Here is a 16,093-nt window from a genome sequence, read left to right as displayed (position 1 = left end):
AAATAAATAAAAATAAATATGTAATGGGCTCTCACTGCACTGAGGGTATATGTAGACTTTGAATTGTTGACTGACCTGTCAATATTTCAAATGGAAAAATTAAACATATTAGGCTAGAAAGTCATGTATGTCAGAGCTCTGCTTGGTGCTGTGTGTGTGTGTGTACAAAGGTGACTTTAGGCCAAACTAGTCCCCACAGTAATTTACACTACAGCTTCTTTAAATTCTGCTGGCTTGCAATGGCCCTTATAGGTTCTTCTTTCAGCCCAGGACCACCAACACACTAGGTTCCTCTGGCCTATGACCCTCTCCTCAGCATACCCACTATATTGGGTTTGGTGGGGATATGGTAGGAGTTGATGGCATAGATCACCCCATGCCACATTAATCCTCAGCTACCTATTTAGGGCAGCTTTGTAGACCCTTTGTGCTCACAGAATGATACAATGAAACTTTAGCATGGGCCAGAATCTGGTACATTATTATATTTCCTTCATTTCTCCATAATGAATAAATTTATTGTCTCTTTAACAATAGTTAGTTCCGGCATATTTAAATATGTGTAACCTCCGTGCAGGGTGAAGGTGTTTGAGAAATATAATTGTGTTGGTTTAAGGATCCTGCCACAACCACCAAAATGGACTTGTGTATCATCCATGTGTGCTAAAACAGACCTAGCCCCACAGAAAGAGGATAGAAAGGATACAGGCAGAGACACATCCTGCTTGTTTGGTGTGCTGTCCTGCACACTTGAATACTGTTAGATTATAAAAAAATTGAATATTTCAGAGTTTAATATGCTACAGTCCCAAGTTAAAACAGCTAGGAAACTCCTCCAAGATGGTGTCTGCTGGGATGTAAACTGTCCACTAAAGTTGTAGCTTTGAAAGCCTGATAAAAGTATAAGATGTTCCCTTTTATAATGTATCAAATGAAGGGCTCAAATCTGTATAAAAATGTTTGAGGACAGTTATGGAAACACTCAATTGGAAAATCAGAAATAGAATACAAAATCTTGATATCTGCAAAGTAAGTTTGTTGTTGGTGATAAATGAGTGGACAATCCTGTCTGCTGAATGCGGACATGAATGATCTCATGACTCTTTTTTTAAAGTGTAAAAGTTTACCCCATTATTCTTGTTCCAAATCTCCTCTCCATCATTCTTGTGCAGCATGCTGCATGCCAGATGTCTGTCCACCTAAAAGTGACTGTATTTCAGTGTTGTATATCCCAATATCATTTATGAAATACATTGGGATCATTTGGAAAGAAAAGCACTGTATACAGTAAATTTAATACATTGTTATTTATTACCAGAAACACATCTTCAAAACTTATCCATTCAACAACAATAGCCAAATCGACGTTGGGTGTCTACACAGGTGCATGTGCCTCTGGGAGCAGGGAGAAGGGGTACAGAAGTCATGCTGTCACAGACAGCTGCACCAATTTGAAAAGCAGCAGTGTGCACCACCCACTAGCACAGGCTGTGGTATGCAGGATGTACACTAGCTGGCTTTGGGGTCTGGCCTTGCCCTATGGTCAACAAGCCATACCCCCTGGAATTCTTCATTGACTGGCTGGCGTGGTAGCTAATCACTGTTCTCAACAGACATTTAAGGCTGAAATTCTGCCGAGCAGCAGCTCCATGAAGTTTGGGGATGGGGGTGAGGAAGCTCCGGACCCTGTCCATACACACCATAAGGTAAGATTTGGTCCATAATGTGCTGAAATCCAGTGTACATGAAGCTGATTTATTTTTGGTATAACTCCTTGTTTCTTTGCTTAACTATTTTGCAAAGGGTGAGTATTTAGGGTGCTGACAATGGGAAAGAGAAAGCCATATAGGTGCATTCCTGACCACTTCTTAACAATTCGACTCTGTTCCTAGGTATTGCACAATACAAGTAATAATATAATAGTTATGTAACTGGCATTTTATCTAGATTAATAACTCTAAGAGGAATAGACATTAAGGCTGCAATGATGCCTCTTGTCATCTCTAAGCTCTCCAAATTTTGCTGCAAATATTTCAATGAGAACATTTCATTTTGTGTTTAGATTATTCATATTTAAAATTATTTTACAACTAATGATCATTTGATAATATTCCTTGCAATAGATGAACATTACCTAATGATTTTGTATTAGTTATTCCATGTTTGGCCCCACATAAATGCAAATAAAATTAAAATTCTGTATTGTAATTCAATATTGAAAGTAGTTATGAACGTTGTTATTGCATTTTCTCATATAAATTATCCAACTAAAAGTATCATATCAATAACAGTCTGTTCATTAAATATATTGCCAGCAACATGCATATTAAAGAACTGTTAAACTGTATAGAATATGTAGATTAATTCATGTTCCAATAAATGTATAGAGACCATTAAAAAAACCCAAACCAATCTGGAACCTATAAATATGCACTCTATATTTGGAGTGGAAAAGAGAAAAGATGTTCAAAGATGTTTTAATGAACTGTCCTGGAGATGGCAGCATTGAGTAATTTATTTTTCTAGAATTGGATTGCAACACTTCTCGTATCGTCTTTCACCTTACAGTGAAATAAAAGTTACGCATACAGCACATTTCAGTACTGTAAACGGCAAATCATGTTGAATATTCAGTTTAATTTAGCATATAATGATTTCGGGAAATATATTTAACTGTTTGACACCACATTGGAGAAATTCTACAGGGAATCTCTACTACACAATTCTTCTGTAAAATATAATGATAGCATAGCTTTGCATTTCCAGCAATGATAAATCTCCACTCATCAATAAAAGTCTTTATTCAGGGCCCAACTGCGTCGACAAAAGATAAAATCTGTGATTTGTGGCTCCATGCTAATAGGAAACAAAAATAATAAAATCAGTCACTGCTGAGTTTGAACTATAAACATCCCCAAAAGTGAAAACCACACAAAAATCTTATATTGTCAATGTTGCAGTCAAAATCGGTCTCAAAACTATGCATCCTGTTTTCAATTCCCAGCCCCAAACGTGTCTCTTCTTTGGGCTTATATTATTTAAAACGGCACCGAACTTTGGGGTCCGATTTATATGGAAAACATGCAACATAAAGTTGCATTATTTATTTTAATTTTTTGCTCACGGGGATAGTCTCAGCTCAATGTTCTGAGCCGCCCAGAGGACAACAATCTTACTTCGGCACAGGAGAGTCACTCTGTATTATGTTACAGAAATCTCCAATGCCACAGACATTCGTGAACGGTTTGCGGATGGATTTTATTTGTTTGAGTGGGAAGGAGTTGGGGAAAGGGAGGGGGTTAGGGAGAGGGGGACTTTTCTGTTTTGAATTCAGTGGTTGCATTAACTTCTTTCGATCTTTACCCGCTTTGAAAGGGAAGCCTCAATTGCACTAATATGGTGGAGAGCTGGGATGGGTGCGGGGGGGAGATGATTTTCAGCACCCTTATGTCTATATTGCAGATCAGGCAGCACTGGAGTTTAGACGCAGCTTGAATGTGAAGGTGGGGGGAGGAGGGAGCCTCGTGGTTACAACGCAGCAGCAGCGCCTCGATCAAAGTTGCCACACTGCAGAGATTCACTCACAAGCCCCTAGTTTATAAATAACACGCCAGTGAATGGCGTCTACGCCTTTTTACTACGCTCCACTCCTCAACCTAGCCTGGGCACCTCCCCCCGTGGAGGAGTTGAGGGACAGGCCGCGCTGCCAATAGGAAGGCGGCCCCCCAGGGCGCAGAGCTGCTCAGGGCCCGAAGGTAATTGCAGCCGCAGCGGCACTGAATGAAAGGAGCGGCGGGCGGGGAGGAGGGGGCGGATTGGAATGCCGCGGCACCAGGCTAGGTTGGAGCCTCCCTCGGCTGCTGCTGGGATGGTCCACGCACTGGCGCCGTCACGTGTTTCTCTCCTTGGAGTGAGACTGAGTCTCGGTGGCGGCTGGAGGGGGCCGGACTCATAAACACAGACACCGCCGCTTGTTTGGGTTTGGGGCGCTCCGAAACTCCGAGAAGCAGCCGGAGGAGGAGAAGTCAGCCAGGCAGCCCCAGACCCGCCTTCAGCCTGGGGCACGGGAGGGGGCTTTGCTGTTGGCTTCGGCGCCTTTCCCGACTGGAATGAGGAGGAGGAGGAGGAGGAGGAAGAGAGGATGTTCCTTCCCCACTTGGGCTGCTTCCCCTCCTGCTGCTGCCTGGTTGCATTTTGTGTTGAAATGGCACTTTCTCTTCCTAACGAGATGGGACTGAATGGGGTCGCCAGCCTCCTCACGCATAAGCAGAAGCAGCAGCCTCGGCGCTGATTTTGGGGCTGGGCTGCGTTTTTAGGGGGGGGAGAAGAGGCGTGTGTTTTGGGGTGTAAGCCCCGGACTTTGCAAAACAAACCGCTACCCAGAGGATCTTTAATCTGCTACAGAGATTGCGCTCGCTGAGGCGAAGTTGTGAAGGGGAGGGTGTTTTGGAGCGAAGCAAGGGGGACCCCGTTCCTGCTCCTCTCTACAGAGGAATCCGACCCATACGACTGAAAGATGCGTTTCTTCTCCTCCCCGGCGGCGGCTGCTGGGAGAACTAGACTTTCATCTGGACTGACTGAGACTGGACTCTTTAAGGATATATTGACCCTCCTGAGGGTGATTTGGGCATAAACAGCAATATAAACGCTGCTGTGGTGCTGGAAGCTGCCTCTGCCACTGAACAGCTGCTCTCACCCTGCCAGTATCCCCTCCCCCCATCCCGTTTTGGAGAGGGGATTCCGAGCTAGTTTGCTTTTTTGTTATGATTGTTGTTGCATGAATTGTATTTTACGAGGTTTTTTTTTTTTTCTGCCTTGCTTGGCAGTTTTGGGGGCCTGTGGGCTGATAGCTGCGGTAAAAACACCACCACCTCTCCTTCCACCATGGCTAGCCCCACGGATAATAATGAGGGCTTCTTCTCAGATGTCAGGAAGGTGGGTTACTTGCGCAAACCCAAGAGCATGCATAAACGCTTCTTCGTGCTGAGGGCAGCCAGCGAGTCAGGACCTGCCCGGCTGGAGTACTATGAGAATGAGAAGAAATGGAGACATAAGTCAGGAGCCCCCAAGCGTTCCATCCCACTGGAGAGCTGCTTCAACATCAACAAACGGGCAGACTCCAAGAACAAGCACCTGGTGGCCCTCTATACCAAGGACGAGCACTTTGCCATTGCAGCTGACAGCGAGCCTGAGCAGGAGAGCTGGTACCAAGCCTTGCTGCAGTTGCACAATCGGGCCAAGGGCCACCACCACCTCCATCATCATCGTCACCACCACCACCATAGTGATGTCTCCTTTGGGGGTGGCAGTGCAGGGCTGGGGGAGGCAGGTGACGATAGCTATGGCGAGGTGGTCCCTGGCCCGGCTTTCAAGGAGGTTTGGCAAGTGATCCTGAAACCTAAAGGTCTGGGCCAGACCAAGAACCTGATCGGCATCTACCGCCTGTGCCTGACCAACAAAACCATCAGCTTTGTGAAGCTGAACTCAGATGCAGCTGCTGTGGTATTGCAGCTGCTCAACATCCGCCGCTGTGGCCACTCAGAGAACTTCTTTTTCATAGAGGTTGGGCGTTCAGCGGTGACTGGGCCTGGTGAGTTCTGGATGCAGGTGGATGATTCAGTGGTGGCACAGAACATGCATGAGACCATCCTGGAAGCCATGCGGGCCATGAGTGAGGAATTCCGGCCCCGTAGCAAGAGCCAGTCCTCTTCCAACTGCTCCAATCCCATCTCTGTGCCCCTCCGCAGCAGACACCATGTCAACAACCCCCCACCCAGCCAGGTGGGGCTCAGTCGCAGGTCCAGGACTGAGAGTGTGACTGCTACCTCCCCTGCTGGGGGTGGTGGTGGTGGAGGAGGAGGAACAGGGGGCAAACCCAGCTCTTTCCGAGTCCGAGCCTCTAGTGATGGGGAAGGAACTATGTCCAGGCCTGCCTCTGTGGATGGCAGCCCAGTAAGTCCCAGTGCCAACCGGACCCACTCACATCGGCACCGTGGCAACTCCAGGCTTCACCCTCCACTCAACCACAGTCGCTCCATCCCAATGCCTTCTTCACGCTGTTCCCCTTCAGCCACCAGCCCAGTCAGCCTGTCATCCAGCAGCACCAGTGGCCATGGCTCCACCTCAGACTGCCTCTTCCCACGCAGGTCCAGTGCTTCGGTATCAGGCTCCCCCAGTGATGGTGGTTTCATCTCCTCCGACGAATATGGCTCCAGCCCCTGCGATTTCCGCAGCTCTTTTCGCAGTGTGACTCCAGACTCTCTGGGTCACACCCCGCCAGCACGGGGGGATGAGGAGCTCAACAACTACATTTGTATGGGGGGCAAGGCTGCCTCGTCCTGCAGCTTGGCAGCTCCCAATGGCCACTTCATCCCTCGCAGTTGCCACCCACAGCATCAGCAGTGCCGCTATCCTGGCACCCCATGCTGCCCCCGGAGTGGTGGAGAGGAGGTAACTGACCTGGAGAAGGGCTTCAGGAAGCGGACTCACTCTGCAGGCACCTCGCCCACCATCTCCCACCAGAAGACACCCTCACAGTCTTCAGTAGCCTCCATTGAGGAGTACACGGAAATGCTGCCTTCCTACCCTTGTGGTGGCAACCGGCTGCCCTCCTACCGGCACTCTGCCTTTGTGCCCACTCACTCCTATCCTGAGGAGCATTTGGAGATGCACCACTTGGAGGGCAGCCACCACCGGACCAACTCCACCCCACACACTGATGACGGCTACATGCCAATGTCGCCTGGGGTGGCCCCTGTGCCCAGCAGTGGTGGCACTCCCAAAGGTGGTGACTATATGCCCATGAGCCCCAAGAGCGTGTCAGCCCCACAGCAGATCATCAACCCTGGCAGGGGGGGTCGCCACACCCAAGCCATGGTGGACTCCAATGGGTACATGATGATGTCCCCTAGTGGCAGCTGTTCGCCTGACGGTGGTCCCGCCGGCTATGGCAAAATGTGGACAAATGGGGCTGGCCACCACCCAAAGCTCTCGGTAGAGAGCAGCGAAGGGAAGCTCCCATGCAGCGGCAGTGACTACATCAACATGTCCCCAGCCAGCGGCTCAGCCACCAGCACCCCCCCGGACTGCTACTTCGCAAGCTCGGAGCCGCCGGGCCCGGAGGAGGCCTCGGCGCAGGGCCCGGCCGAGCCCCCCCACAAGCCCATCTACTCCTACTTCTCCTTGCCGCGCTCCTTCAAACACGTGCAGCGCAGGGCAGCCGAGGAGAGCGGCCCCCAGCTGCGCATCTCCCTCAGCTCCGGCCGCTTGCTCTACGCCGCGGAGGACTCGTCCTCTTCCACCAGCAGCGACAGCCTCGGCGGAGGCGGGGGCCAAGAGGGCGCCGGAGGTCCCTACCAGGCGCAGCCCCCGCCGCCGCAGCAGCCTACCCGTCAGGCGGCCGCGCAAAGCAGGAGCCGCCTGACCAGACCCACCCGCTTGTCCCTGGACGGCCCCAAGGCCAGCACCCTGCCGCGGGCGCGGGAGCAGCCCCCGCTGCTGCTGCCGCCGGAGCCCAAGAGCCCCGGCGAGTACGTGAACATTGAGTTCGTGGCCAGTGACAAGCCAGCTTTCCCGTCGGCCGCGCGGCCCCGAGGGGACGAAGGCTCCGAGTACATGAACATGGAGCTGGGGCCGCCGCGGGCTGCCTGCCAAGCCGGCTTCGCAGCCGTACGGGCGGCAGCTGCGGCCCGGCCAGGCCGAGGAGCTGCTGCTCTCAGCAGCCGGGACTATGTGACTATGGAACAGGGGGGTGGTGTCGGGGGGCCCTGCCCGGGCTGCACCGACCCCCCGTCCCCCGCGCTCTTGCTCAACTACGCCGACATGCGGACGGGCCGCGGCGTCCCGGAGAACCCCCCTGCTGCCCCTGCCTCCGCCCAGGCGCAGCCGCCGGCCGAGCTGGCAGCGGCGCCACCGCGCTCCTCCTCCCTGATGGGAGGCCCGGGGGTGAACAGCGCCTTCACCCGCGTCAGCCTCAGCCCCGGCCGCAATCAGAGCGCCAAAGTGATCCGCGCCGACCCGCAGGGGGGCCGCCGGCGGCACAGCTCCGAGACTTTCTCCTCCACCCCCAGCACCGCCCGCGGCACGGCGGGCACCGGCGGCCTCAACGCGCCCTTGCTCTACGGGGCGGGCGGGGCGGGGGGCGCGGAGGAGGTGAAACGCCACAGCTCGGCCTCCTTCGAGAACGTCTGGCTCCGGCCTGCCTTGGGGGAGCTGGGGGCGGCCGCCAGGAGGGAGCAGCAGCCCCTCGGGGCCGGGGGTGGCTTTGAGAACGGACTCAACTACATCGACCTGGACTTAGTGAAGGATTTTAATCAGCGTCGCCAACACCCCCACCACCCCCAGGAGGGCACCTCTGTGCTGGTGGGGAGGCAGCCGCCGCCCCCCAAAGCCCCTAATCAGCCTTGTGGGAGTAGCCATTCTAGCGACGATTTGAGTGCATATGCCAGCATCAGCTTCCAGAGGCGGGAGGACGTCTAATAGCTGGGCAAGAGCCAGAGAGAAGGTGAGTGCACAGGGAGGGGGAAAGGGCGTTTAAACGAGTAGAAACGCCCACTTAAAACTGAGCCCAAAAGGCCAGCAAAAATCAGGCACATAGGTGTTGGAGGTTGTTCAGACCACTGAACTGTGTCCTAAAGGGATAGCTTAAGGTGCGGTCTGTACTGTTCTCTTGTTTTCTTGGAACGTCGTTTTTCTCTTGTTTCCTTGCACGTTCACATCCTACTCTCAAATAGAGCCCTTAAAGTGCGTGGAGTGCTTGTTGAGGCGTGGGAAGAAGATCCAGGTTCACTCACTGAGTTAATCTTTTGATAGCTGCGGTTTCAAATATTGCACAATTAAGGGTCTGTGGTGAAAAATAAACCAAAAATAGACCTAAGCATGGTCCCTACTTAACTGATAACAAACATATAGGTTGGATAAAGTCTGGAACGGTGATTAATCCGTTGAAGCTTATTTCTTATAGAGGAGGTTTTTGTAATTAGATTGGTGTGGTGATTTTTGTAAGCTAGATAGTATGTTCTTAGAACTGAAAATATTTTTTCCACGTGGGAAGTGTTTTGGAAAATATTGCAGCCACATTAAGTCTCAGAAGTGTTAAATGAATGTTTTGATTCATTTTGATTTTAAATATGCTATTGCTTCCAGAAGCAAAATTATCATTTGACACTGCCTTCTTGAGTCATGGATGCTTTTCAGACTCGACACACTGTAAGCTTGTCCAAGCAATGTGGGGACAGGGGTCTCATGTTTTGTGAACAGTTATGGTGAGGTGGTTCACTCTGTGAAATCTGCTTAAATATTGTTGCTGAGACTAAAGTGCTTTTTAGTTGCACTTTTACCTCACTCGTTTAATCTTTAAGAATACATAATAAAAGACCCAGTAAGTGGAGGGAGAGGGTGTGGGGGAGAGGATGTAAAAGAAAGAGGTGTGGTCTATGTTGAACATGGGAGTGGGGATCAGATTCAGAAGCTCCTATATTCTAAGCTTAGTTGTGGCCAGTTATGACTCCTGTATCCATAGGCAAACGAATTAACCTTTCTGACTCATTTTGCCCATGTGTAAAATGTGTGTATCTACCTCACAGGGTTGCTGTGAGGTTAATTAGGTAGTATTTGCAAAGTGCTTTAAAGGGACTCCATGACAGTGTGTTTAAAAAAAACTTGTGTTTAGACTGATATTGATACTAAATATAATTTAGCAAAGGACAATTTTATAAGTATCTGCAAACTGCAGAAGAAGCAAATGGTGTAGAGTGGACTCTGATTATAAGCTTAAAATGTTTGAAAATGAACAAATTAAAAATAATCTAGGCAAAATTTGTCAGCCTGTTGTATTAAGACTGTCATTACAAGGTGTGCCTAGGACAAGGAATACTTTTGCAACCAATGTGATGGATCTGCCAAATAGAAACTGAATACAGAGTATACACTTAAGAAATACAAAGTGTGTGTGTTTTTTTTTAAATAAAACATTTTCTCCACTAAGTATGTATTGCTGTATAATATTGATATTTTATACAACTGAGTTTTGCTCCAAGGTCTCTATTATGAATAGACAACTCCAATCTAAATGTTAACACCCTTCCTGATCTCTGCAGTTTTTCATGTATTTAACTCCTAGCAATCACTGTACAGTGAACATTTACAACATAATTGGACAAATTCATACTATTTATTTGACTGTAACTGTACTTACACACTTATTCAGTGAATATTTTTTATTGCTGCTTTGCTTGGTGTAAGTACTAACACCACTTGGAGTGGATGTGATAGAAGATTTAACAATCATATGTAGGATTTTCCTTTTACCTGAACTGGTGAGCCTAGTGTAGAAGTGTGAATTGCAAGTACCTGGAAGAAAAACAATACACCCTTTCCCATAGTTGTTACTTTAACATTGTTCAAATAAGTGATAATTGCAAATGTATTATTAAGGTAGTCTTATTTTATCTCATCAGTATATGCTAGACTAGTCATGCCTTTGGGCAGGACTTAAAATTTGGCCAGGGTATTGCCGCAGTGGCAAGGGGTGTGTGCTTTTTGCTTTCCCTGAAAAAATCTGCTCAACATTGGCTATGTTATAGGTTCCTGAAAAATCTGTTTACTACACACGTAGTAGAGTTGTAGAGGCTGGCAGCTAAATGACTTCTCTGCGGATTCCATCTGCATGGCGCATACTCCATTCCCACACAGATTCTGTGGGTGATCTGGTTGTGCATGCACCATTTCCACAGAGCCAAGGGAGCATGCTGCATCCTAGAACTGAGCTGGACTTCCCCTGAAATCCCTTCTTCAGGCTGCTAGGGCTGCACTGATCTGGCACTAGAAAGAATTGAGGGCAGGGAGACGCTCTCTCCTGTGCTTTCATTGCTCTCTTTGCTGGTGCCCCAGGCACTGTGAAGGAGAAGGAGGAAGCAACCTGATCAGAATGCAGAGAGAGGATCAGATGGGTGAGAAGAGGTGTGGGGGCTAGACTGGAGGAGATATGACCTGGGTGTGGCTCAGGGAGGAGGAAAGGGGCAGGAGTCAGGGCAGGGGATAGAGGTGAGTAGGAGCAGAGAAGGATAGAGACAATCTTATGCAATCTTTACTTGGCTCCCTTGTTCATATGCATTATGATGAAATCTTTAAGCCCAAAAATTGGCAAGGAGTTATACACATGATTGCATTCTATAAAATATATATATATATTTATATTTCATAGGACAGCTTTCATCCCCAAAAGGTTTAAATTACTTGGACAGATTTTATTTATCTAGACCAAAATATTTTGTTGTCCCAGGTTGTCAGATCAGGACTCTGAGCATTTTCCAGCTTCTCATTAGCAGGTGAATAAACGTTTGCCACCTTGCCACAACCTCTCTCCCCCCCAAGCCATGTATGTTATACACATTTAACTATATTGAAACATCTTCCATTGTGCATCTCCCTCGAAAATCAGTTATGCCCACTCTAATAGATTTCCCCCTGAACAAATCGCTTGTTTCCAAATCTGTTCTGTTTCTCTGTCCTCCTTGCCCCCATCCATATTCTTGTCCCCATACCTCTTTGCTGCTGCTGTCCCAAGCCCTGCTGCTTTCCTGAGTTTACAGGGGGCTCAAACTTTTAGCTGTTTCTCAATACCAGGGTCCTCTGCTTCTTGCTCCTCTCCCAGCCTGTTAAAGGATCACCAGTTTAAATGCCACCCTGTTCTTTGAGTTCCTTTACAGTGGTTCCAGCTGCTCTAATCCTTCCTTCCTCAGAAAGAACTTCTAGTGCTCTGGCTACTCCCCCCCCACCCCCTTCTTTCTAGAGAAGGAGCCTGTAGCTCTGTGGTTGCACTTACTAGCAACCTTGGTGAGCTGACATACAATTTTTAAGACCTGTGCCAGACAACTGCATTTCCCACCCACCCCCCCCCGCCAGTCTTTCCTCTTCTCTTCCTCGCTTTCTCTCTGTGCTCTTGGGTTTTTCTCTTTTCTGTGTCCTGCCTCTTCTGGTAGCTGTAAACTCTAGTATGGTGAAACTGATAAGATACTTGTAAGTTTCACTTGTATTCTCCTGGGATTTCTCTGTGCAGAACTAGCTGAGGCAACTACTACTTCCTGTGCTTCCGGTGTGGTATTGAGGAGCCTCTCACAGTTGGCAACAGTACGAAGATGAGCAATTGATAGTTGATGTACTGAGTCACAAAACATTTGAAGTATGAAGCCATCTTGAAATTCTTGTGTAATATATTAAGGAAAATTTTCAAATACCTTTTTCTCTAACTTGCGGTTAAAAATAGTTTTATAGCTTTCTTCTAAGTTCATAATTTAAAAAAGTTTGTGGGCTTAAGGAGTTACTTTAAAAATGTAACACATTTATCTGCATGCAATTAAAAAAACTGAAGCACTTCCAAAGACAAAAGGTTCAGAAGCCTCTGTAGCTCTGGGGCAGCAGTAACTTGAACATCAGCAAGATATGCAAGTTATACATGCTACAGCAGTATTATTATAGACTAAATAGGGTGTTTCATAGTGTATGTGCACATTGTTCCCCCCTCAACTAATCATCTGCTAAAACCTAGCCTGTGTGTCACTGTGTGCTTGCAGTTTGTTAAATTACTAGTATATTCTGCACTCTTAAAATATTTTTGTCATTATTCAAACTGCAGACCTATTCCTTTAATGTAGTTATTGTAGATACATGTAACTGTTAGCCTGGACTTCTGACTTACATGGCAGTTTTAGGAAAATTGCTTTCAAGATTTTTCTCTCTGGTTTATAGAGCCCTATAAATTGGGGCTATGTAATCCGAGCTCAAGTAGGCAATAAAATAGCATCCTGTGATACACAGGTTTTGTATTCAGTTAGTATTAAAATCATATTTAGGATCATGTTTAAATTAGAAAAACAAACAAGAAATTCAAAGTTAAGGATGACACTCCTTTTTTAGCTGATAATTGTAAAAATATTTATTCTGGATCGGTTTTATACATTTAACAGCTGGGATGTAGAGCCTTAAAGAACATATGCGACCAACACCTGTGGAGTTGGAATGTAATCTGACCAAGATCTTCAGTGTATTCTGTTACTTATATAACTTAAGGGATGTAGCCTGGTGAACAGCTCAATTTGAAATTTTCAATTAGGAACATACAGGTTATAATGGTTTTGCAAAAATTTGAATACCAGCACTGAGGCTAATTGAATTCACATCTGAATATCCTTTTGATAAAGTTGCTGTGACGGTGGGTGGGTGGGTGGGTGCACATGCATATGTAAAGGAAGGGAATTATTTTTTACTTTTCAAAACGGACTAAATTCAGTATTGATTGTAGAAACTATTTTTAAAAATCTCACGGGAACAGTCTTAAATTCAAAGTTCTGTTTTTCATGACATTCATGTGAAAATAATTTTTTTTCCCCAAAACTAATTAGCTTTTGGACTTAGATTTTGTGTACCAAGTTTCATCCTAGAACAGATCTTTGTATTTGAATTTGAAAATCAAGAAAAGTAGAGCTCAAAATAGAAAAGCTGGCAGTTTGTAAGCTTTAGATGCCATAGATAATTTTGAAAAATGTTCACAGTAGAAATCATTACACTTTTTTGTAAATTCATTCATTTATATTTTTCTTTCCTCCTCCTTCATTTCTTAGGATAGCTTATTTTGGAAAATAGGCTCTCTTCCTTAGAGTTCCTGCTGCCTACTTATCACAGAATCCATTCACATTGTTGTGCATCCTATTGTCCTGAGTGAGGGGAGCAGGATTTTTCCACTTGCTCTTTTGTCCTGTACTCTTTGTCATTGAAGTTGAATGCTGTGATTATATAATACATAGAATCCTGTTTGTTAACATCGGACTTTAAGTACAGAATAAGCACGAATGAATAACTCCTTAAGCAATAAGGATCTTGTTGTCATGTAAACATTCTCATAGTAAAAAGAGAATGATATTCACACTGATTTTTAAATTGCTCTTTTTTTCTTCTTCCAGTTTTTCTTCTTAGCTTTTTTTCTTTACACTGTGCTACTACTGGGACTACTATAATAAACCTGCTAGATGAAAAATCTTGATACATGCTAATTTAATTATTCATATCCTGCATTTATAATTAAATCACCTCTAAACTATTTAATTTAAAGGGTAGCTCATAAAAAGAAAAGCTCAAATTGCAAAATGATTGCGACTTACTATTAGAATAAATCGTCTCTTACATTTTATGTCAAGAGTTGAAATACAAATAGCTATGGCTACAATTCCAGGTTGTCAGAATGCTGAAAACTGGAACTTTGTCTCTGAAATATAGTCTGAAAGTGTACATCTTCACTAAACTGAATAGCGTTAATTCTGTTTTTAATTGTTACATGTTTTGGTAAATGAATGATTTTGATTATAAACAATTATAGCAGTTTGAGTGTTACAAAATAGCAGTGGTGAAGAGGAGAGTCTTGTGTAATACCTCTTTTGATCTATTTAAATATGGTGGGGAAACTGAACAAAAACAGAGGTGTGAATAGATTAAGGAGATTTAAATAAGCCTGGCACTCTTAACTAAAAGATGACTTGATATGTATTCTCTCTGATTATGCTTGATATATCTAGGTCACATTCTTTGAAGACTGTCATTAGAGATTTAAACTAGAGTAGTTGGAAAGTGCTGTTTTCTTCACAATAATACACTACGGGGTTGGGAGGACAGTGAAAAGTTTGTGTGTGTATATGGAACTGTTAATCATAATATGATTGACTAAAAACCTAATATTTTTAGTATCTGAATTGTAAAATTGATTAAATCTTCTTGCTAGTAATGCATAATAGGTTTGCCCGTATATATTCTGTCAGCTACCTTTAAAATTCTATTGTTGTATGCAGTGTAGTTGTAGCTGTGTCAGTTCCAGGATATTAGAGAGGCAAGGGAGTGAGATAATATCCCTCATTCAGAAATTAAGTACATAAACTCTGCATGCAAAAATTGATCTGTTTAATACAAGAATGGAAACAAATCTCATTTGCAGAAGTATTGTAGAAATGTCTCAGTCTTTGCAACCAAACTCCAAATATTTCTATTGGTTTCAGAAATTTATTCCTGATGACTGTCTGTGCATATGTCAGAAGCTGGAAAGATGCAATCTGTGAGCTCTTAAGACCGCACCCCCAATTTGATTTATGTCTTGTTTGCTTTTATCTAGATTTTTTTTTTTCAATTGCTATATGGGTGGATGTTTCTAAGTCATAGGAATTCTGAAATATGCAATCTGCATCACCAACAGTTTCTTTGAAACCGTGAATTCCAAGAAAATAAGGGAAAAAAGGTAGCTACCCCTCAACCTCAGACATCTTATTGGACTCCAGTTAGAAGCCTGATCACACATATTCAATAAGAGAGCTGCTCTGTTTAACTCAACTGCTTCTTGCAGCGTGGGAGGAAAAAAATGAACCAAAAAATGAGGTAGGAATTAGCAGTTCTAACAATCCATTCTCCCAAAGCAATGGGGAAGGGAATTGAGAGAGACACCTGCATCATCAGAAATACTCTTATTAACTTAGGATTTAAAAAAAAAAAAAAAGTCTATTGACAGACTTACCATATATACTTGTTCATTAGCCCGTGCGTTTATAAGCCGACCCCTCAAGATAGTTAGGTAAAAATAGCAAAATCTGTATGACCCTTTCGTAAGCCGACCCTATATTTCAGGGGTTGGCAAACTTTGACTCCTGGCCCGTTAGGGTAAGCCGCTAGCGGGCCTGGACGTTTTGTTTATCTGGAGCATTCACAGGCACGGAGTCCCTCGGCTCCCACTGTCCACGGTTTGCCGTTCCCAGCCAATGGGAGCTGCGGGAAGTGGAGCGCCACCTCCTGCAGCTCCCATTGGCTGTGAACCGCGGCCACAGGGCGCCGAGGGGCTCCGTGCTTGCAGATGTATAGTGTGTAAACAAAACGACAATGTATTAGATATTCAATTCAATGATTCCATAGAGTTTAAAATCATCAAATTTTGGTGTAGACCTCTTTATCAGCCGACCCCCGCTCTTTGATGCGTCATTTTTTTACCAAAAATATATGAACGAGTATATATACGGTATTTTGTTTCTAGCTCTGTAAGAGACATATCCAGAAACAGCTTTGC

At 45.5% G+C, this 16,093-nt stretch overlaps 1 protein-coding gene across 2 annotated transcripts in view; it reads left to right on the top strand.

The window, feature by feature from the left end:
* Positions 1 to 3,889: 3,889 nt before the first annotated feature.
* Positions 3,890 to 16,093, top strand: part of IRS1 (insulin receptor substrate 1) — an 81,529-nt gene continuing 69,325 nt past the window's right edge. For both annotated transcript variants that reach the window (XR_003369708.1, XM_024195229.2), the window contains exon 1: positions 3,890 to 8,503. Coding sequence is in view for 1 of the 2 variants with exons in the window: in XM_024195229.2 (XP_024050997.2) it covers positions 4,885 to 8,478 (3,594 nt within the window). In the remaining variant the exon portion in view is untranslated. The remainder of the gene's footprint in view (positions 8,504 to 16,093) is intronic.

The sequence above is a fragment of the Terrapene carolina genome, unplaced genomic scaffold (genome assembly GCF_002925995.2).
Source record: "Terrapene carolina triunguis isolate 2854851 unplaced genomic scaffold, T_m_triunguis-2.0 Scaffold88, whole genome shotgun sequence".
NCBI classification, from domain to species: domain Eukaryota; kingdom Metazoa; phylum Chordata; order Testudines; family Emydidae; genus Terrapene; species Terrapene triunguis.
This window is presented reverse-complemented; position numbering and strand designations above follow the sequence as displayed.